The 23106-nt window shown below is 36.0% G+C and overlaps 2 protein-coding genes across 7 annotated transcripts; one reads left to right on the top strand and one right to left on the bottom strand.

Annotated features, from left to right (window-relative positions):
• The first annotated feature begins 13 nt into the window (after window positions 1–13).
• On the top strand, window positions 14–6966 carry LOC128161641 (inhibitor of growth protein 3-like). Its single transcript, XM_052824962.1, has 11 exons — window positions 14–170; window positions 1171–1242; window positions 1886–1992; window positions 2361–2426; window positions 2672–2768; window positions 3146–3196; window positions 3458–3661; window positions 3911–3984; window positions 4383–4546; window positions 4790–5066; window positions 5645–6966. The coding sequence occupies exons 1-11, from the start codon at window positions 143–145 to the stop codon at window positions 5756–5758; spliced, it is 1254 nt and encodes a 417-aa protein (XP_052680922.1). The 5' UTR covers window positions 14–142; the 3' UTR covers window positions 5759–6966.
• A 3168-nt stretch (window positions 6967–10134) lies between these two features.
• LOC128158907 (peregrin-like) lies at window positions 10135–22607 on the bottom strand. 6 transcript variants are annotated; one of them, XM_052821884.1, is made up of 16 exons: window positions 22539–22607; window positions 20752–21425; window positions 19716–20587; window positions 19308–19461; window positions 18898–19062; window positions 18481–18609; window positions 18184–18372; window positions 17589–17706; window positions 17142–17243; window positions 16927–17037; window positions 16562–16774; window positions 15596–16195; window positions 15008–15091; window positions 12363–12469; window positions 12065–12207; window positions 10135–11827 (listed from the first exon to the last, which is right to left on the bottom strand). In XM_052821884.1, exons 2-16 carry the CDS (start codon window positions 21391–21393, stop codon window positions 11629–11631), a joined length of 3828 nt encoding a protein of 1275 aa, XP_052677844.1. In that variant the 5' UTR covers window positions 21394–21425; window positions 22539–22607; the 3' UTR covers window positions 10135–11628. The 6 variants fall into 6 exon arrangements, with proteins under 6 accessions (XP_052677844.1, XP_052677845.1, XP_052677846.1 ...); XM_052821885.1 differs by having other exon boundaries at window positions 18898–19029; XM_052821886.1 differs by lacking the exon at window positions 15008–15091.
• Window positions 22608–23106: the final 499 nt, after the last annotated feature.

The following is a 23106-nucleotide window of genomic DNA, read 5'->3' as shown; positions in this document are numbered from 1 at the left end:
AATGAAAACCAGCGTAACAAAATATTTTTGGCGCATGTTTTGTTCGGAAGACCTTGAGAATCATCTTTATATTCAATACTGAAAAGTGAAAGTAGATAAACAATTTCGAAAGAAAGAGAAGTGGACTAAAAACAAGCTAACCATGTTGTACTTAGAAGACTATTTGGAGAGTAAGTATCAATGTTTAATGCACCTGTAAATCAAACATGTGTTTAATAACAAAATACAATTTCATCTTTCGAATCAAATATGTTCATTCATGAAAAAATGATGTTGAAATACAGAGAAGGTGTGCTGTGATATGACATAATCATGAAAATATTTTGTACTTTTGTAAAACGAAGTTTTAAAAGTTATGTCCGTTTTATTTAAATTCTCTAATATTGGATTTACAAAAGATAATTTTTTAATAATTTTAAAGATGCCATCGGCATAACTTTAATATGAGTCATGCCATTCATGGTATATTTTACTCTACTCTGTCCCAAGTTTCTGCTTCCACCATTTATTGCGTAATATCTCGATAATCACATGCACATTTAAATTTCAAATTTTCTGGAAACATGCACAGTTGGATCCACCGTTCTATTTATTCATTATGCTAAAGGTCGCTGCAAAGTAACAATGCTCCGAACAACTTTGAAAAGAAATATATTAAAAAGATTTGTTTCAGAAAAATTTGTTTAAACTCTTCAGAGGGCTAGGTTTTAGACATTTCCAATATAATCAACACAAGAAATTGAAGAAGACTGTCGAGATTTAGGAGCTATTAGTGTTCAACACTAACATTAGTCTGTTAGTCACAGACTACTAGTAATAGATTTTACTTCGGATTAACAAAATTTCTGTCCTAAGTCAGTCCGGTCAGACTAATGTTTTGCTTGAAAAATATGTAAATAAACGATGTGCGATTGTCACCATTTTACTGTAAAAAGCCTGACTTTTTTTTTTAAAAATTTGTTATCTAGCATATGATCATTGTGGTGATTATAGAGTTACTTAGCGAAAACAACAGAGGTATACATGATGTTATGGGTAACTTGATTATTTCTTGTCCTATTTTATTAAATGGTGGATTTAGCTGCAGTTGTTATAGTCAAGAGAATAAGTATGCAGAAATAATGATTTTATAGGTTTACCCTTATTAGTGTCTATGGATATAAATTTCAGTGATAGAGAACCTGCCAATGGAGATGAGAGAAAGACTTACAGAAATGAGAGAAATGGATTTACAAGTTCAGAGTAAGTTAGAAAAAATGCTGTTTTTCATGACATCCAAGGTATCAATATGCTTGACTATCTTACAATACAAATTAAACCCGGGTCTAAAAAAACCTTTGATTTTGAAATAAATGCATGTGGAAATTGACATTTGTTCATGTGACTCATACTTGTTTTGTAATCCAACCTTGTTTTGACCATTGTTAAAGTTGCTTGCAGCTCCTAATTTTCACATCTGAGCTTATGTAGATAATGAAAGATGGGATTCAGTCTGGTTAGTGCAGAAATTATTTGTAAGAACAAAATTCTTGACAACCTTGTTGAATACCTCACATTTGATTTAAACTTGGTTTGCAATATAGGATATTTCCTTTTTGCTTGAGTTTGATCAAATACAGAGTACTGTAAACGGGGGGATGTTTTTTGCCCTTCTACACATGTAAATGGTTTCGCCCCATCTTGAATTCACCCAGACACAGTTGTGTAATAGTACTCTTTTTTATTAAGACGTAATTAAAAATTGAATTCGTCCAGTCGTAAATTTGTCCCATTACAAGGTGGACGAAAGTAAAATGGGGGGGGGGGGGGGGGGGGGGTATTTCCCTATATACAGTACTGGTAGCTGCTTCAGAAAATTTTCAAACAATTTTTTGATAATTGACAGATGCCTTGGACAATCTTGATGAAAGAGTGAAGAACTTCTTCAAGAAGTGTACACAACCCAACATAAAGGGCGAACTAAAAGATGAACAATACAAACAGATCAAACAGGTAAACACAGATTGGGTTATGTTTTGTTGTTTTGGGGGTTTTTTTTAGGGGAGGGGGGTTCCACAGTTAGAAATGGTGTGATCTATTCACAGTATGATACTGTTAATGTTTGGTCATGTTCAAAAGGAGATGGAGATAGATAAATAATTGTTATCAGTGGGGTTAACTCTGTGTAGCATAATTGAGTGATCATTTATTTGACACAGAAGTTTGTGAATTTACAAGTAAAATTATTAGGAAACAGCTAAAATTGCTCATTAGGTTTCCAATTCCTTCTCACTTGTGTAAGCAATTAGAAAGATTTCGAAAAAGGGACTTAACTCTAGTCTGAGTAGACTATTTATGATTGAGATCTCTATGTTTAACAGGATTATTACAAGACCTTAGAAGATGCTGATGAAAAAGTGCAGCTCGCAAATCACATATACGACCTGGTATGCTCTTAGATTAAACACTTTTAAGTCATATACCGGTACCCTTACAATTTCATTCATAATTAGGTTGCATTAATTATTGAAAATTGTTTTCATGCAACAAATCTTAAAGTGATTCATGTACCGGTACATCTCTTTCCTTAAGTAAAACAAAGGTTTAATTCTTTTAACTAATAAATTGAATTCAATTTATTTGTGACTTATACTATTTGGTCTTTGCCTTATTCTCCGCTAAATTTTATCAGGTGGACAGACATTTACGAAAACTGGACCAAGAGCTGTCGAAATTTAAAATGGAACTAGAGGCGGACAATGCAGGAATCACAGAAGTGTTAGAGAAAAGTAGGTTAAACGCGAGGAAAATCTAATGCGGCAGGTGAATTGTTTTAATGACTATTCACCATGGGCAAATAGCATGGAGGCTATTTGACGTTATTACGTGTATGCTATCTAGATAAAACAGCAAGTTTATTTGTGTAAATTTACACGGAATAAAGAAGGTTAAGAAATTTCTCCATAGACTCATAAACAATCCTTCTTGTCAGCAGCATTTGATTTATAAATGTATTTCCAAATGTACATGTAGAACACAATGTTGTTGTTTTATTTTAAAAAACAGTTGGCTTTAATTAAACCCAAGTGCTATGAATGATCATTGCATGTAAGATCTTGAATTATTAGGCATTAAACTCGATATGTTTTATTTTTGATGATTTTAGGGTCCTTGGAGTTGGATAAACCACCTTCCCTGGGCAGTAACAGAGCAGAAAGTAAGAATGAGATTTTTTGCTAATGAACTAGAAATTCACATTTTACAGAGTGTTTTATAGGACATTCAATTTTTTTTTTTAATTGAATTCAAATGCAGACATATTCTTAAATAATAAAATCAATTTACTAGGGGTACTGGTAGTCATGCAAAGTGTTCTTTACTAAAATAAAAAATCCTGATAATTTATTTTAAAAAGTTATATTCAATACATTGTACTAAATACTCATGATATCGATAAAACTTTTTTCTCTCTCTCTAGAGCGGAAGTTACTTCATGCCCAGTCACAAGTAACCAATCACACAGAGAAGCGCATGGCCACGGAGAAAGTCCTGTCCACCATCGCTAACGAGGCCGCCCGCGAGGCCATCGGTCAGAGTCGCCGACAGTCCAGTTCTGGGTCCAATTCCCCGTCCCTCTCCATGTTCAACTCTACCTCTACACAGTCCATAAGTTACAGTCTGGGTAAGTACATGCTGATGTGCTATATCAGCACCATACTGATCTGTATTCCACAGTGACACAGTATGGGTAAATAAATACTGATGATTTATTCCGTACGTTTGCATTCAAGTTTAAGAAAATGGGTTCAGACGTTGGAGTTTATTATCAAATTAAGCCAGTTATGGTATTATCAAACATAAACTGTACATTTGCGTTCAAGTTTAAGAATTGAAAATGGGTTAAGATGTTTGAGTTTTATTTTGTTTTCAGGTCATATGGGAGCGGGTAGCAATGCTGCAATAGCAGCGGCAGCATCCCAAGCAATAGCAGCAACACAACAGGTGGTAAGAGTCAATGTCTATAGGCCTATTTCATAGCAGTTGATGCACTTGCAGGAATGATAAATTTTCAATATTTGTTTCAGAAAAATGTGATCATGTACATGCATATTTGAAATATAGTTTAAACAACATGAACATGAGTGTACTTAATTTTATGATATTGACTTTAAAATGGATACGAAAAGTATGTTGTTGCTTATGCTTGTGACAACTTGACTAATGAACAAAATGACACAAAAAGATTTTGATGAAAATTGTGAATTCATGATTTGTCGTATCTTTATTAGAAATGTTGAATGCTCATCAACATTATTAAGTATTTTCCACAATGTGTACAATAAACAGGGTTATGCTTCAAGTTTTACACATGATTGCTCTTATCTTGACATGCTTTTCGGTAGATGGGCCAGCAGGGAAGGAGGACCCCAAGCATGAAGGCCAGCTATGTGGCCATGGCCAAAGACCTGACCAAGGAGCTGTCCACCAAGGAGTATATCTATACCTCCCAACCCTCCACCCCCACCCCCGTGGCTGAAATCACACAGAAAGTGCCACGCTCCAAAAAGTAAGCACTTTTTATATACCATTAGTGTATTAATGTAATAGCGGTACTTAAATACAAAGAATAGACGAGAATTAATCACACAAAGTGCCACACTCCAAAAAGTAAGCAGTTGATCTTCATCATTCTCTGTTTACACATCCTTTAAATGGTTAAAGGTTATCAAGGTTTTTTAGATAGTTGAGTTATTCTGGATGATTTTTTGCGTAAGATCTTAAACTACATACTAATTGTTCTTGTAAACAGAGCCACTTCTAAGGCCAGCACCCTAATCCGGGAAGCTCAGAATCAGCTGGCCAGTTCTTCCATTCCGTCCTTGTCCCTCACCCAGCAGCCCAGCACCCCACAGACCCCTCTCTCTGCCCAGGTGGCCTCCCCCATGGTGGAGGATGCCTCTAGCGACCTCCAGATAGTGGACGAGAACGGCCAGCCGGTGGACTGGCAAAATGACCCCAATGAGCCCCGCTACTGTCTGTGTAACCAGGTGTCGTATGGTGACATGGTGGGCTGTGACAATGATGATGTAAGTGCCAGTTTAGTTATTTTTTTCTGTGTATTAATGTAGATATTGGTGTTTGTTAATTTGCTTCCAAAGATGTAGATTCTTTTTAAAAATTTTGTTGATCCCTCTTACCCACAAATTATATATCATCAAGGAATAATAAAACACATTATCAATTATTATTGAAAATTTGTCCCCTTGAACCTGTAAAATAATACATGGATTCTGGAAAAATTGGCCCACAAATTTTAATGATTCAACAGTACGAGTTAGAGTTTAGAGTTACACCTCTATAAATTAGTGCTTGTCAATTTGCTGACAGTCTCTGACCGATAGGTGTTTGTAATTAAAGTTCACCCTATAGTATAATAATAAAACTTGATGTTTTTACATGTACCATACCAAGGGATAAATTTTATCACAGAAACAAGCGCCTGTGCTCTGACCAATTAATAATTTACATGTACACTCTTCTTGTTAATTGTAGTATCCCTTTGAATGGTCGCAGAAATATTTTATGTGTGCTCTTGTTCTTTGCATTGTCCCATTGAATGGTCACTGATAGCGGTAAATTACACATACTTTCTTGTTTATTGCAGTGCCCCATTGAGTGGTTCCACTACGGTTGTGTTGGCCTGACCCAGGCTCCAAAAGGGAAGTGGTTTTGTCCTCAGTGTACGGCAGCCATTAAACGTCGCGGTAGAAGGAACTAGCTGAGCTAAAGTGCAATAACGTTAAAAAAAAAAGATGATATCAGTTTGTTTGATCTTGAATGTTAACACACTTATAGTGTACAAGATTGTATGTTCTCATGTTTGTAAGGATTGGCAAGCACATACCGGTATGCATAATTGGTCCTCGTAACACTGATTCATATTGTTTTGTATGTGTGTATAAAAGCCTTGTCCATTCCATTGCTATAGAACAAGTCAGACAATTGAGAGGTTATTGTTCAAACTGCTGCCAACATTTAGAAATATTCTGATGACTTAGAATCTAGCAGATCAATGAGGGATTCATAGAATTGTACATATGCCAGTTTTTCTTTGTGCCAATAATAAGAATGGCTGTTCAAACTGGGGTTTTTTTTTTGTTGGATATACATGTACCATATAAGGTGATTCATTGTACATGTATATGGATATGATGAATATTGCATATGAGACAGTGTATTATATATGTACAGTATTTACAACAAACAAAAACAGGGCAGATGTATGTTTATTAACAATTTTGAAAAATGAATTAAACTCACATTTTTCATTAAAAAAAAATAAAACATTATAATGCCTAATAGAGAGCAAACACCCAGACATGTGCATATTTATCTGTAACAGCCACAAGCAGTTGATGTTTAGAATTTCCCCCCAACTTCAACAGTGCCAGGAAGCATCATTTCTGACCATGGATATTGTTTACAAGTAAAGAAATAAATAGAATGTAAAAAAAAAAAAAAAAAATAGTAAAACCCTTTTCATGTTGATCGTTTTCCCCAATATTGTTATAAATACCCACCAGCCAGTATTTTTGGTGTGCAACACTAAGATTACATAAGTTCAGATATCATAGACAGTATGGAAGTTATTCTGAACTCAGTGAGCAAGTCTAGTAAAGCAACTCTCTTTCACATTTGTAAATGTAGTTCATGATTCATCCATTGGTGTAATATACATGTAGCTGTAAATTTGGTTTCTTTTTTAATTTTATACGTGCCTTTTCAGTGTTACATATTTGCTGTGTTGCTTTTGTTCTTTCCTATAGTTTGTATTGTTATGTAGATATATATTGTTTTGCAGGAAGAAAGTGAAACTATTTACTTGTAAATGATTCCCAGAATTCAGTGCTTCTTGTGTGTTGATTGTTGCTTAATTAATTTTTTGTACCTTTGTTATAATAAAATATAAAAACACTAGCAAAGAAATTTTCGCTCTTCTTTATCACTCTCCTCTCTCTCTAATTGATGATTGACAACGTGCTGACTTTTAAAAATTGCTGCTAGAAGATGCACATTAGGAATTATTAATTCAGATATCAAAAATTTACAATCCATTATCATATCCACAATTTGGTACATTCACATATAAACTATATGGTTTTGATAGTTGTCAAAGATGTGAGTCAAGGTTTATTTTTATGTACTGGTTCTAAGTATATAGAAACCAATTAAGTTTTAAAACAAATAAATTTGGCATCTCAAAATGATTGAAAATGAAACTTGAATTAAAAGGACTATATTTGATTTGGTCAAATATCTGCCCCCAATTTTAACCAATTTTTAAATAGTATGTTATCAAAATCAAATCAAAAATGTTATACATCTATCACTTTAATCTTATATACCTTGTGTCATTGTCCAAAAGCTGTTTATCTATGGCATCACTTAAATGGGCTAATTCTTGCAATTTTGCAAACAAATGAAAATATTGCCATCTCCCCTCATATTGTGCCTTTGGAAGAGTGAAGGTCTGTTCAAGTACGATTTTTACACGTTTTTCTTTGTATAATTATATGGTATACACATCATAGTTACTTGAGCAAGCATGCGCTCAATGTCTCCGAGTTGAAAATCCAATGGAAAACATCCATATTTTGCTCCAAAACATTAATTTATCAAAATATAATTTTTATGACGCCATATATACATTAATTATGATGTCGCTGTGGTAATCTTTTACACATGTACTTTCAATATGATTTCAACTGTCTTCACTCGTATTTTTAAAACTCTTTATTGACACTTAATTTTTGGGGAGAGAAATGCACAATACCGCATGTACATGTAGTGCCTTGGTCCCTAGTCTGTGATATTATTAAATAATCAATTGTGTTTTCAATCTCATTCGATTATCGAGATTATAAAACAATTTTATTCCCCCTCAACAAGTTGCAGGGTGAACATTTTTTTACCTGTCTGTAAGTCGGTCCTGTTTTTCTGTTGGTACAAATCCACTTCAACCACTGCAGAGAATTTTATGCAACTTTGAAGGTAGGAAAGATACAATGTAAAGAATTTTTTGCTCGCCTGAGCTGAAAGCTCAAGTGAGCTTTTCTGATCAGAATTTGTCCGTTGTCTGTCGTCGTTGGCGGCACTGTCCTTGTTGTAAACTTTTCACATTTTCATCATCTTCTCCAGAACCACTGGAGGATGGATTTCAACCAAACTTGGCACAAAGCATCACTGGGTGGAGGGGATTCAAGTTTGTTCGAATGAAGGGCCACACCCTCTTTAAAGGGGAGATAATTTAGAATTATTGAAAATTTGTTGTTTTTTTTCAAAAATATTCTAAAAATTATTAGGCCAGAAAAGCTGTAACTTGTATGGAAGCATCCTCAGGCAGGTAGTGTAGATTCAAGTTTGTTGAAATCATGGTCCTCGGGGGTAGGTTGGGGCCACAATGGGGGATGGATTTTTACATAAAAATGTATAGAGAAAATCTTTAAAAAATATTAGGCCAAGAAAGCTTAAACTTGTGTTTGTGTGAGCATCCTCAGGTAGTGTAGATTCAAGTTTGTTCAAATCATGTTCCCCAGGTGTAGGACAGGGCCACAATGAGGGGGATGAATTTTTACATAAGAATGCATAGAGAAAATCTTTAAAAAACTATTAGGCCAGGAAAGCTTAAACTTGTGTGAAAGCATCCTCAGATAGTGTAGATTCAATTTTGTTCAAATCATGGCCCCCAGGGGTAGAATTTTTACATAAGAATATATAAAGAACATCTTTAAAAATCTTCCCCTTAAAAACTAAAAATAAAAATATTCTGGGAAAGTTTTTAGCCCAAAGAGCAGTAACTTGTGTGAAAGCATGGGTTGTGCAGATTAAAATTTGATCAAATCATGATTCCCTAGAAAAAAGTAGGGCCATAAAGTGGGGGGAGGGGGCATATAGGAATAGAGAACAAGTGAAAAGCTGTGAATGTGACAGCAAATCGGGTTTTCTTTTATGTAAACTGTATCCATAATCCATGTCAAACCGTATCCAGTGAAATGGAGTACCCTGATATATGTACAATTGATCTGCAAAAGAACAACTTCCTATCTTGAAAACTGTAGGAGGAGTTATTCGTACAATGAGGGTACCCTATATGCAATATTTTGCCAAAAAATGACTAAGTTCAAAAGCTGGTATTTTTTTCTTTAATTATTAGAAATCAAAATCCTAGCAATATGCACACCTCTGATATATGTACAATTGATCTGCAAAAGAACAACTTCCTATCTTGAGAACTGTAGGAGGAGTTATCCGTACAATGAGGGTACCCTATATGCAATATTTTGCCAAAAAATGACTAAGTTCAAAAGCTAGTATTTTTTCGATAAATTATCAGAAATCAAAATCCTAGCAATATGCACACCTCTGATATATGTACAATTGATCTGCAAAAGAACAACTTCTTATGTTGAAAACTGTAGGAGGAGTTATCCATACAATGAGGGTACCCTTTTGGCAGCCGCCCACCCACCTGCCCGCCATTTTCACCATTTTAATAACCAAATTTTTCCGTTGGAAAACCCGGTTAAAAATCATCTTACAGCTACAACAAAAGTAGCTTGATATTTACCATAAAAACATGTGGATAGAAATCGGCAGATTTGTTATAAATTTTTTGAGCAAGATCTACTGTACTTACCGGTAGTTGTCAAGATATTTTGATTTTGGTGCTGTAATGCTAATTTGATTAGAGTTAAGGCAAATGAAATTGTTGTTCAGGTCAGCGATGTGGCCCCTGGGCCTCTTGTTCTTCGATTTTTGGTCCTATTAACATTTTTAAACTTGGAAGTTTTACCAGTATTTAATACACTACCAAAACAATTTGTCAGCTCAACTCCTCCGATGTGCACAAGTTATTTTTCTGAGAGTTTTGCCCCTTTTTTAAATCATTTTATGTATACAATTTATACCCTGCCATTCATCATGTGTAGCATTGTCAAGTAATGTGGGAGCATGGCGTATGTGAGCTTGCTCACTCTCATTAAAACGTCTGTTTTCTGTCGCATCTCTCTCTCTATTCCTTTAAACTCTGTCTTCTTTTAGTCCAAAGTCTCCTGACATGACTCGAAACCTTAATGAGTTAAATACAAGAGGCTATAAGATTCATACAATTTATTTTTCTGTACAAAACTCAAGTTTATTTTCATTAAAAATATGTTTGAATAAAATGATTACGAAATGCTGCTGAAAATGGGGAACAGAACATGCATCATCAAAGAAATTTAAAACACTGGCAGTAAATTTACACATATCTGACATTGTTTTCAAGTTCATGGATTAAAACATGCTTTTTTGTTGTTGTTAATTTTTTTTACAACCCAGTTCATTGTAAAATCTATATGAAACGCACTGCAGTTGCTACATACATGTACAAACATGACATTCAAAACTCTTCAACATGTAATATCTACAGAACACACATGAAAAAAAAATGTTCTGCATTCTGAGACACCTAGTATGACAAAAGATCCCAGAGAATCTTCTTGTTGCCTGGTATGCAATACATCTTAAACTTTTACACATCTAGAAACATGGATAACAACAACAGAAACAAAGTTTTATGAATTCTCAACACCCCAAAACAAAGGACTGATAAAATGGAATAAATAATAACAATTAACAGTACACATAAAAGTGATGAGTTCCTTTGCGTGTTTATAACAGAACTCCATTTTGTTTTTCAAACACAATCAATTTCATTTAAGCTAGTACATGCATCTCTACAGTAGACATTGGAAAGACAATCCTATGGTCTTTCAATGAGGTGGGATGGTCTTCATTTGTTGCAAAATTTTGCTTGCAAATAAATACAATAAATTTCATTTGTTGTTTCAAATACAAGGAGAAAAGTCTATGCACCATCAAATTACATATACATGTATCAGTAATATAAATAACACACAATAGCCAATTTATCTAGTGAACACACTCATAGGAGTTTATTATATTCATAAAATTTGTTCGTTTCACATCCGACCCTATTTTTTGTTCATGCCATCTCATGACAAAATGATACACAAAACTTCAACTATTGAATGGATTTCAATTATTTCAAATAAATGTACACATTAATAATCCATTAGAAAATTGCAAACTATAACATTGCACTGAATACTTTTCTACAACTATCATAAAATCGAAACAGGTTTAACCAACAATAATTAATTTAAACTTCTGAAGATCAATAGCATTAAAGACAAATTCAATTTCATCATTAAAACAAGTTCATTTTTTGCAAACTTTATTGAAACCAATCACAAAACAGACCACAGTTTTTTGCAAGCATCATCAAATCCAAATTTTCATTTGCTGTACACCAGATCTGAGTAGCAGTCTGCAAAGAACGGAATAGTGCATACTTCATAATCAGTTTAACATTTGGATTGTCCTCACAAACACTGCAGACATTTTTACTTCTAGTCCTAATCCACCAACTCGGATTTTAATCCCACTGATTTGGATCAATAGAATTTTCCTTAGGCTTGGGTATTTTTCAAACACTTCAGCATACAGACTTAGGTCTATCAAAAACTTCAGTAGAATTTCCCACAAGGGTTGGGTATTTTTAGGTCCCTTCAAACAATCTTGTCCCTAGTCCTGATCCTCTAGCTCCGAATCCCCAGACAGAGGGTTGGGTTCCCCCGTCACACTACACCTGTGGAGGATGGCTTTCTCGTAAGCCTTCTGTACTGCTTTCCTAACATTGGGCTTTTTGTTCTCTAACAACTTGGCCTTGTCTAGACCTGAGTCCACTCCAAGAGGCTCCAGTTTGTTTCTTGGTAACCATTGCCTGCAATATAGCAGATTTTGTATGTAAATAATAAGGGGGAAGAACTTTTGTTCCTTGTAAAAATGAAAACAAATCAGCAATTGAATTTGTTGGAAGTCAAATGTAAGTTTTAAAATTAAATAAAATATGTTTTCATGCGTATGATGCAATAAGTAAACTGATAAAGATGAGACTCTAATTAGAGCAACTTTATGCTGTAGAGCTTTTACGTACAGTAATATTATAACAGCGACCTACCATGTACGTTTGGTGTCAAAGAACAGGATAAGGTACACGGGCTCGTCATACTTCCTCTGGAGAGCCAGCACATCGTCCGGAGGGACAGGGATAGGGACACCATTGTGGAAGTAACCAGTTTTTGGCATTTTGGGATTGATGATCTAAATTATGAAATCATAAATTAAAACATTCAGTCAAACTTAAAACTTAAAAAAAGTTTTGAACTTCATCATAGCAGATATTGGCATCTGAAAGACAATTTAACAAAGTCTGGAAATGAAATGTTGAAATGATGATAGAAAGTTTGGTCACTTACCAATGCAGGATACCATGGGTATCCACGGCATTTAGCCCAAACTAGGTCAAGGGGCTCCAGGGGGATAAGGTCCTCCGAGTCGCAGCTTCCACTCCGGTGAGCCCGCCCTACAAAGATACCGACTTTCTATTAAAGAGAATGCCTAACAAAGCATTCACAATAGATAAAATCAACAATTCAAAGCAAACATGAATCAATTACATGTATCAATTTTCTCTTTTAACTAATGAGTGTTTACAAAATAATCTCAGTTGTTATTTTTCTAGAAATTCCCAAAATCAACAGAAAAATCCCAAAAAATATAAAGCAAGATGTTAGAATGACACACATGTAAATAATCATTTCAAGTCAGTATTTCAAATCATTATTTTTTATTTATTTTTTATTCAAGGTAGAAATTTCTTTAATTTCAATTTCTCATTTACCTAATTATCTTGCATTAGATGTATGTCACTCACATTTATTTTTAGAAAAGGAATAACAAAATGTGCCAAGAAAAACAAACTCAGCCAACAGAAAAACTCAGCCATTGTAAATATAACAGCAAACATCAGCAAATACTGACAGATGTACCTTTGCTTACATCAGCTTTGTTCACACCTGTATTAGGCGAGTCAGTGGAATGAGTGTGAGATTCAGTGCTCAGTGAGTCTGTGGAAGTATACTCACAGGACAGCTTTCTAGGTCTCAATTTACTGTCCTTGATATGCACCAGCTGGGATAGGACCCAGGTCTGTTCTGGGGAGTTTTCTAATTTTTCTTTAACTCTATCTAAACATTGTGTTTTCAAATTTGGAGAGTTCCGAGAATCTTGCAAATTCTTACACAACCTAGAAATTCCGTGTCTTTGTGTTCTTAAAGCATTGAAATTGTCTGTATTGCATGATTTTAAGTCAAAATGCCAATGTTTTTTATGACTTGAATTTTTCTGAGGTAGAGATTCAGTATTCGAGTCCCTTCCAGCTCTGCCTTCTTTTTCACATCCTGGTTTCATTTTCTGCGACAAGCTCGTATTGGAAGCTTCCTTCCTATCAGTCTGTTTTGAAGTTCTCGTTGAACGGAAAGCTTTTTGAGACCTAAGGTTATAGGTTTGAACCCCCATTGCATTTTCTAGCAAATTAGACCCAGCCTGATTCGTTGTACCCAGGCTTAAAGCCTTGTCACAACGACCAGCTAAAAATATCTCTATACAATCTGGTTCACACACAAGCTTGGCATGCGAAAAAGCAGGGAAAGAGGTGCGGGAGCATGCAGGTGTGTTAGTAACAGAGGTCCACAGCGAAACACCACTATTTAAGAGCTTAGATGACCCTGCTGTTAGGGAAAAAAATAAGAAAAAATGGCTGAAAAACATTACCTCTAAAATCTATTCTCACTAAACTCAGATCAATACATTTTTTGAATAATTCAATCTACATATAGTCTCCAAGGTGAAAAATAAAAACTCTTTTCATCAATATTTGGAACCGTGTGTATTTCGAATTTTTTGAAATAATTTTTTTCCCCACACAACCTTCATGATGTTTGAGCTAATTGGAAATATTTTTTGCACTTTTTTCAAACTTCACCTGTGGTTGCTGTATTCCTTATGATTTCATTTTTCATTTTTTTTTTTACATGATTGAGTTTTAGAAATGGTGTTGCATTTATAGAAAAGCTATCTATGGCTATATTGTGAAAGTTTGCCATGTGAAGCTTGAAAATGACACTCACAAAGCATGCAAGAAGCAGCGATTTCCCCCAGAAAAACACATACAACTAGCTGTCGAGTCTGTTAATAGTTACGTCTTTGAACTCAATGGTTTGCAGTTAGCTGAAATACACATAATGCTTGCAGAGTCTAATCCAGAAAAAGACAAGAGAAAAAAACAAACTCGACAGGTTTACAACAAGATTTTGGCATAATAACCAGTTTGTATAAGAAAATTCAAATCAAATTACAGGAATGAGGAGGGAAAAGTTATTACGAAATATTCGAAAGATAAACAAAAAAATTCCCCTTTTTGAAAGCAAATTTAGAATGACAGGGGATTTGTGTGGAATGCTTTTTGTTGAGGTAGACACACCAGGAAGATTAGCATCCATGTTTTTCAGAGGGAAACACTGCAAAGAGACAGAAGCCTAGTCAGACAATACATTAACATCAACTTACTCCCTCCCACCCCTTTCTCAGCAAAACCCTCCCCTATCACGCACAGAATCAATGTTTATAACCATGATAACAACAGTATGTTTTTAAGATCATCATTCTGGCTTATGCCTTTCCAAAAACAAACAAACAAACAAATCCTTCACTTTACAAAGAAATACTCTGAAAGAGTGGCATTAGTTCTGGAAGAGAACTGAAATTTACATTATGAACAACCTTAACTTATATCAATACATATATATGTGCATATTCATACATCATCATTAGTGTCAGCAAAACACAAGCACTTCACAACCACAAAGTCTACAGAATCTGATGCTAAAACACAAAAGCAATGTTAAAATTAGTACAAGTGCACCTTGTATATAGCTGGTGTCGCATTAATATCACTAAGAACATGTTATAAAGCTAAGCTACAACCCTACAGCCTTGTTACAGTGAGATCTAGAACTACGGTGAGTATTCGGTGTCAGGGGGGCGGGGTTTTCATGCTTACCCTGGTGGCGTGCAGCAGGAGAGGCAGAGGAGTCGCTCTCCGTTCCCTCCTCAGATAATTTGGGGAGTCCGTTTGAATTTAATTCTAAAACCAGCAATAAAAAGCACGCACCAAGCATGAGTATGACATGCTGTACAAGAGCATACGAGAACACAAGCAGAGGGGAAGGAGCACAAAGCATCTCTTGCCTATTAATTGTATCAAAACGCCAGGGCCTTGCATCAGATTTGAATTTTGTTTGATCACTTGAAAATGAACTCTTTCCTATATTAATTATCCAATTATTTCTGTTTAATCAGGGTCTGATTGTAATTTGAGATGCTTTGTACTTGCCACATTATCAAATAAAAAAAATCCAGTAGATAGTGTCAACATTAAAAGCCTTATTACTTTTACAAGTGCAACTTGAAAATTATTAACAGGACATGTATAGATACAGCGATTCCTACCTCAGAGATGACCACTTATGCCTAACTGTCACACGACTGACTTGATCTAAGTGCTAACACATACACATATTCTGGTTTGTGCATTCTTAACTTAGTGTGCATTCTTGTCTTAATCTCCACAAAAGAAATGTTTTAATACCTGAGCGACTGTTGGAACTTGAACTGCCAAGAGAACTATCCGTCAATGACTCGTCACTGGAACTAATAACCGACGTGCTGTCCGAATCGGACGAACTCCGCAAATTATCGGGGCCTCGGTAGTAGCGAAAGCTATCTCTCTTTGTGATGTCCGGTGGGTCAGAAAAAGAGAGAGGCTCACTGAGAGAGGTGGTCCTTTTGGGTGGAGTTGGTCTAGATTCCCTGTCAGGGGAGGTTATTGCACTGGCCGAGCGCTTCCTGACACCAGGACTCTTTGGACTAGCTGGTCCCCTCGAGGAAGACCGTCCCGATGTCATTGGCTCTAACACTGGGGGTTGTGGAGAGTCAGTGTGGTCCCCTTTCTGCTTGGAAGGGCGACCCCCTTTGGAATTTCTGCGCGGTGGGGTAGAGGGTTGGGTGGGTGTTCCTGGACTACTTGGGGCAGAGCTATCGTTCTTACTGCTGCGGAAGTTCTTTTTACCAAACAACACAGAGGTACGCCTGTTAACCCCGCTGTGGGCTGGATGTGAGGAGTTGCTGTCCTTTGAAGATGTACTAGAGGATTCTGTTGTTCTTGAACTGTCAGAGGACCTTCTCTTCTCTACAAAACACCACAAAATGATCCTGTGTTAAATTTCTTACAAATAGCTATATACAAAACATAGAGGTAAACTTTGGTTTAGATTGCCATTTAGCTTGAGCAAGGACAAATTTTTTACACAGCTTTTTATCAGCCACTGAACTGATAAACATTATCATCTGAATCTCATTGTTTTGCAACACACAATTTCATGCAATATGATACAAAAACATAACATGGCCATATTCTGTAATATCATTCCAAAATTGTCTATTTATAAACAAATGGTAGAATTAATGAGTACATTTTGATCAAGGCAATGTTTGAACCATGTTTTTTAACATATTTGAATTGAAATTGTTCCTAAGGAAAACTAATTTAACAAACCTATAAGCCTTGCTCCTACAAGTGGAGACTCGCTTTCAGAATCATTGCGAGATTTCCTTGGTCGCCCTACACTGCCACGACCTCTTCCTCTGCCCCTCCCCCTGGTGGGGGTTTCTTTAGCTCCTTTGGAAGTGGACTTCTCTGATTTGCTAGACTTTGGTGTAGAGATGTCTGGTCCATCTTCATGTGCCGAGTCTTCATTAACTTCAGAAGCTGTAGAAAAAATAACATTAAACAGTGTTTTATGCAAATATTTTGCCCTGTAAAAAGATTTTCATCAATCATCAATAGAAAATACATATTGTAAGACAACAGTATTTTAGATGCGTATCAACTGGTATCATCAACCTGCTAGTTTTTCTTACCTGTATCTGCTGTGTCTTCTATATCACTGGCATGCTGGCCTTTCTGAATGGCTAACTTTCGCCGCACCTTCACAATCTCCTTTCTAATCCTTCTGGCAAGCTTAGATTTTCCTGTAATTCATGAAATAACATTATTGAAAAGGTCGAGCTAGAAAAAGCTTATATTCTCCATTCCAAATACAACTCTCAAGAAATCATCCTTGTATCAAACATACCAGGTTTTCTGGAGGCATTAGCGGCATCCATTTTGTCTAATAATATCCTTAGTTGTTCTTCGAGTGGCATTCCATCCTTTGTATCTTCTAAGAAGCTATCAACTGTAAAAACAAAATTTCATGAATATCTCTTGAGCATCTCTTCATTTGCAACATTTATTTTTTTTCCTTCAAATGCATTGTGCAAGTTTATTGAATGTACATCTTCTGTTGACTTGAGATTCACTATACATCACAACATGCATGTTATTAAGAATTTCTATCTTCAGTTAAACACGCTTATAATGAAATGCCAGGGACAGACGATTTCACTTCGTTATAAATGTAATTCATTATATCCATCAAGTCTACAACATGTAATAAAGTTTCAGGGAATGAAAATCACTTTGCTGTAAGCATCAGTTCATTATAAGCTTGTTCGCTATAACCATGTTTTACTGTACTTACTGTCCTCTAAGACGACTGGTTCAGGAACAGATGGCACCTGCTCCATGTGTAGGCCTGTTGCTGGGTCATAGCCCACTCTCTCCGCAGTACGACAGGCATTTCGTATCACGGCACCACCCTACAGAAACACGAACAACCAATTCAATATCATCATTCTGTCTTATTATCTTAAAATATGGATAAAATAGGGCAGAGGTCACTTTTTTAGAGCAATTACACATTATAGCTAATTCTTATTTATTCATCGATGTGTCCAGTCATACTTCACACAATCTAATAAAATTGGATGTTAGATCTGCTCGCTTACTCGCCACACAGTGATGCGAGTAAGCGAGCGGATCCAACATCTAATTTAAATTAGATTATGCTTCACAAAGATTTCATTTTGATTTTACCACTACACAATTGTGCAGAAATATATATAATAGTATGTACCATTTTTAACAAGCCATGTCAAAGAATTGGGGGGGGGGGGGGCCAAAAATCAGATGTTTTTGGTAATGCATGCCCCCCCCCCAATAAAAAACAAACAAACCAATACTATTAATTACCAAATGGATCGTTAAGATAACTACATGTTATTAAAATAGCATACCTGATCCCTGAGCCTTGTGGCAGCACGATAGAAAACAGTGTCTTTGGCATTGTACTTCATACAGTTCTTAATGATCAATTCAAAGTCTGTCTCAAACTCATCCATTGTGTGGTACTTGTGATTGTCTATGTTTTTTCGCATAGTCTCAAAGTCCATAGGCTTATCAATGTATTCAAGGTAATCTGGAACCTGTGTAATAGTGGTAATACATGGTAGAGAAATAGGGAGGGATTTCAAATACCTGCTGATACTATTATGCAATATGCTGATAATTATATAATCAATGGAAATTTTTACCTCATCTAATGAAACAGGCTCTGTGAAGAAATTAGACGTGTCTTTCTCCACTAGTTGCTCTAATGTGGAGCGTAACAGCACAGCAAATGGCTGAAGCTGTAACTCCATTGCCATCTGGTGGACTTTTAACTGGAAATATACCATTAAGTTGAACAATAAAATTTTTCGTTAAAATTCTTATCATAAAACAACTGCATAGCACCTACTAGTGCAATTCATCTTAGCAATACTAAACCGAAAAAACACAGAACAAATTAACGCAAAAAGCAAAAGTCAGTTTCATTTCCTAATCGAATTTATTCCTAATCTTAAAAGTGTACAAGAAACCTACAAGATATCATGAAATACAGTTAAAACAAATTGCTTGCCCCTGATGCTTTGCTATAGCCATGTTTTAGTGTATACACATGCACTAACCTGCTCCCTCTTGAGCTTCTCTCGTTTCCTGATGAGTTCCACCAATAGTCTTGCTTTCTCCAGGTCCTGCCTCAGCCGCTGCCAGTACTTCAGCTGCTCCTTCAGAGCATTGCTCTGCTTATCATTTTTGGTCTGAAATGAATGCGCAACAACTTTCCTAATATTCTAAAATAAAATGCATATATATATATTAAGAAATATATAAATTTTCTAATCACGATTGAATTGTCTAATATTATCTTTATTTTGAAAAAGCATTTGGGAATTTTTTTTATCATCTAATTGGAAAAAGTGAAATTCCCATAAAATTTCACTGACATCACATGATTGTTAGTACACTATAGATTAATTACAAAATTTGAACTTTGAACACGCTGATTGATGGTTTCTGGTCAATCTATATCTTTTACCTCATGTTTGTTTCTGGTCATGTGATTTGACTGGAGTCTCCTCAAAAGAGGGACCCCATTCCTGGACTGCCTCTTTAGTGTCCAGTAACTTAATAACTTGGTCAAGAATGGCTGCTTCTTAGGTAGACTGATCATGTTGGCAATTTTGGACAACCTATAGCAAAGGAGGAAAAAACACTTTCATAAATCTTTGATGTAGCAAAAAATGAATATTTTTGTAAGTATGGCCTTACATGAAGGGAAAAAGCATTCTAAAATGCCTTCCCCATATAATAACTTTCATAAAATATAAGATTAAATAAAAATAAACATGATAAAACTATACAAGAATACATGTACTTCAATGGTGTTCCTCATTAGGTAGAATTAGGACTTGTATGACATTACTTATATTCAATAAAAACAAACCTAGACTGGGGAATAATGGGTATTGAAACAACCGGAAGAGCATTGCGTTTCTCTGCTAAGATTTTGCGAGCTTTCTTCATTTTCAGTTTGGACTTTTCCTTTGCCTTTTTGGCGGAAGCTGACTTGTTATCATCCTCTGAGCTGTCCGCCCCCGTGAGACACGGCGTACAGTCAGAATCGGCCGGTGTGTGAACATCACAGTACACAGTCTTCCGTACACTAACAGTCAATCCATTAGCACTAGATTCTTTAATAGGTTCTATTTTCATATACAGCCCTGCTTGCTGTGCACATGTAACATGAAAAGCTGTATAACAGTTAGTTTTGTGACACTGAATGCACGCCCCCTTCCCTCGTTGCTTACAAATGTAACATGATAATTTCCATCTTGCGGGCGGAATATTGTCAAAGCTGTCAATGGGTTCTAAAAACACAGTATTTGCAAACCCCACTTCTGGAATCCACAAGGCACAGACGACGTGTGCCCAGCGGCCATCGTCTGTCTGTTTGAATGCCCCTCCTTTGTTTGGACACAGACAGCAGTCCACAGCTCGGGAGGGTGACTGTAGACACCTCCGACACAACCACTGTCCTTCCGGAATGTAGGGCACACCATAGCATTCCTGATGCACGGCCAAGTTACACATGTCACAGAATAAAATCACATTACTGTTCTGACACTCTCCGTCCTGACAAATATTGCACACAGCATCCTCATCAATGGAAGGGCCAAGGTCCTTGCCTGAGGTTTGGCTTTGGAAGAAAGCCTCTTTCTCAAATCTGTCCATTAGTAACTCAAAGTCTTCTTGCTTGACCTGAGCAATGCCATCTTCTTTTCGACCCTTGTTCAGGATTTCCAACCAAGCATGGTCCTACAAATGGAAAAAAGACACATTAAATCATTGATGGACATTAAATAATGTGCCTCTGGGTGCAAAAAGGACTAGTTATGTAGTTAAATAAATATAAAATTATAATGCTCTCTGTTTTCCAAAAGTAAACAATCAATTCATGGAAAAACTTGACAACTGTTTACCTCTTCATCCATATCATACTCCACTTCTTCATCAAGTTCTTCAACTGATTTTTCAATGTAACGATAGTATGAGTTTTGTCTTTGTGAAATTTTACTTGGCTTAATATAATCATCTATGACCTTGAACTGCGCTTCTGGTAACTTTACTATGGGTTGTGCTCCAGCCGTTGGTTCTTTACGGGCTTTCTGATTTTCACAGTTTTTAGTCTTCAGGGGGGTTTTCTCTGCCTTTTCTTCCTTTTCTGTGTTTTTGTGGTTGTCAATTTCATCCTGGGTAATGATTTCAAGAGGTTCATATATATTTATTCTGTGCAGTCTGCCCTCTAAATCAATCTCCACAAGACGCTGGGCTTCAGCATAGGTTAAAGTCTCTCTTCGGGGAGGAGCTACAAACTCAGGTGGCGTTGGGGATCGACGCATGGCTCTATGATGACCCCATTTCGTCTTCTTCTTCCCAGGTTTTTTCCCTGGAGAGGGAGAGTTGTTTTCAGGATTATCATGGTCAAAGTTATACAGGTGAAATTGAATCCCACAGTAGCTCTTGTAGACTTTTCCACATGATCTCACTGGACATTCATATGGCGGTTTGGTTGCCTTCAAGTTTTGGCAGAATTCCTTCACGTCAAAATCATACACCATCATGAGGTCTGTGCTGAATTACTCCGCTTCATAGCCTGAAATATTGTTATAAACATTGTAATATATACTTGATGTGTTTAATGGTTATAGTTCAAAGATCATCACTGAATTTTCATCTATATTTTTTTTTATTTCAATTCTAAATTGCAATATGAAATATTCGTAAAAAAGAAGCACAGGAACTGCATTCTACAAAGCAGAAATTCTCCTCTCTGGAGAGTTTATTACACAAGCTATTGAACACAATTTGATCTTAATAGCCAGCTTACAACTAAAATTCTGATAAAAAATATCAATTTTATAGTTCTCTGTTTCACACACATACTTTCCCCTATTTACAAGCACAAAAGGTTTCAACTAGAACTCCAATGCAAGGGAATAACAAAATGCTCATTAAATGGCTATGTAGAGCTTATTTAAATGTTATGTCACAGTTCAGATGCATAAAACTATTAATATCAGACTGAAAAACAGATGTCACCCAAAACCTGTACACTCACGCAACTTGATGACTTTGTCCCTACAGTGTGGCATACAAACACAGCTGCCATACACTACCAAGTATATTGATTATTGGTAAAGGCTTTGCATACATGTGTATTATGAACATATTGAGGCCAGTTGTGAACCAAGGAGAACAAAGAAAATGGGGGATGTGTGTATGGATTTACATGGACAGGAAATCACAACTATCAGAAGAGTTTCCTGCTGAATATCTTCAAACTACAATATCACAGGAAGTAAACACTAATTCTATTTATAGACCAAGACCCGTGTTTTCTGCAAAGAGAGGCATCCCCGGGTTGGAATCCCGGTCTTCAAAAACAATATACGTTTGTTTAATTGAAAACAAACGACGAAATATATAGCAGTAAAATCAATTCTGCAAAGCGCGCACTACACCGCAACGAGATATCACCTAGGCCTGCGTCGACACGCATAAATCGGGCGCAAGCAACAAGCCATGGTCGATCTCCCGAACAATGAACAGCGACAGGCGAACACTAAACTTTAGCATACGACAGATATTCAAATACGTTAAATCTTGAATTTTATACCAATGAATTCTACAATTATTTCTCCTTATCACTGTATTAATCAAGCAGATATCCAATGTAAGTAAGATGTGTAAAAGTGACGTTTTTTACCTGAATTTATCAAGGCGTCCTCCATCGAGTTGAGGTTTTAACCGCTGCGCGCAATGTAATGCGCAGAATTTTCTTTAGTTTTGTCTTCCGGTACAATTGGCGCGAAATTTGCTTCCAAATAATATTGATCTTTTTTATTTAGGTCTCTCGCGGAAATAAAATTGATTTACGAGGGTTCTTTTTTCATTAAAATATCATATTTCAAAGATTTTATGTTCTGGGGAATCAACCAGTAGAGGGTAGCGTCGAAAAAAATTGTTTGCTGGTTGAAGGAAGGGGGGAATGGGGGGGGGGGGGGTTGGAGCCAATCCTTGGTTTTTTGCTTTTTGGATTTTCCGTGCTGTTGGTGTTGGTAGAGACCCCCTAGACTCACTCCCTCGCATTCTCCGCATAGACTGCCGTTAACTGAGCAAGCTTAACTGCATTACTAGTTATGACTATGAATTGAATATGAATATAAATAAATATACGTGAATAAACAATATACTACATATATAATATCACCTTTTGGGCTACATTTTTTCCTTTGCACATCGCTTAAATAATAATAAATATCTGCATGCAAACG

This window comes from Crassostrea angulata, chromosome 8 (genome assembly GCF_025612915.1).
Source record: "Crassostrea angulata isolate pt1a10 chromosome 8, ASM2561291v2, whole genome shotgun sequence".
Lineage (NCBI taxonomy): Eukaryota > Metazoa > Mollusca > Bivalvia > Ostreida > Ostreidae > Magallana > Magallana angulata.
The sequence above is the reverse complement of the archived record's forward strand: the minus strand, read 5'-3'. Positions and strand labels throughout refer to the sequence as shown.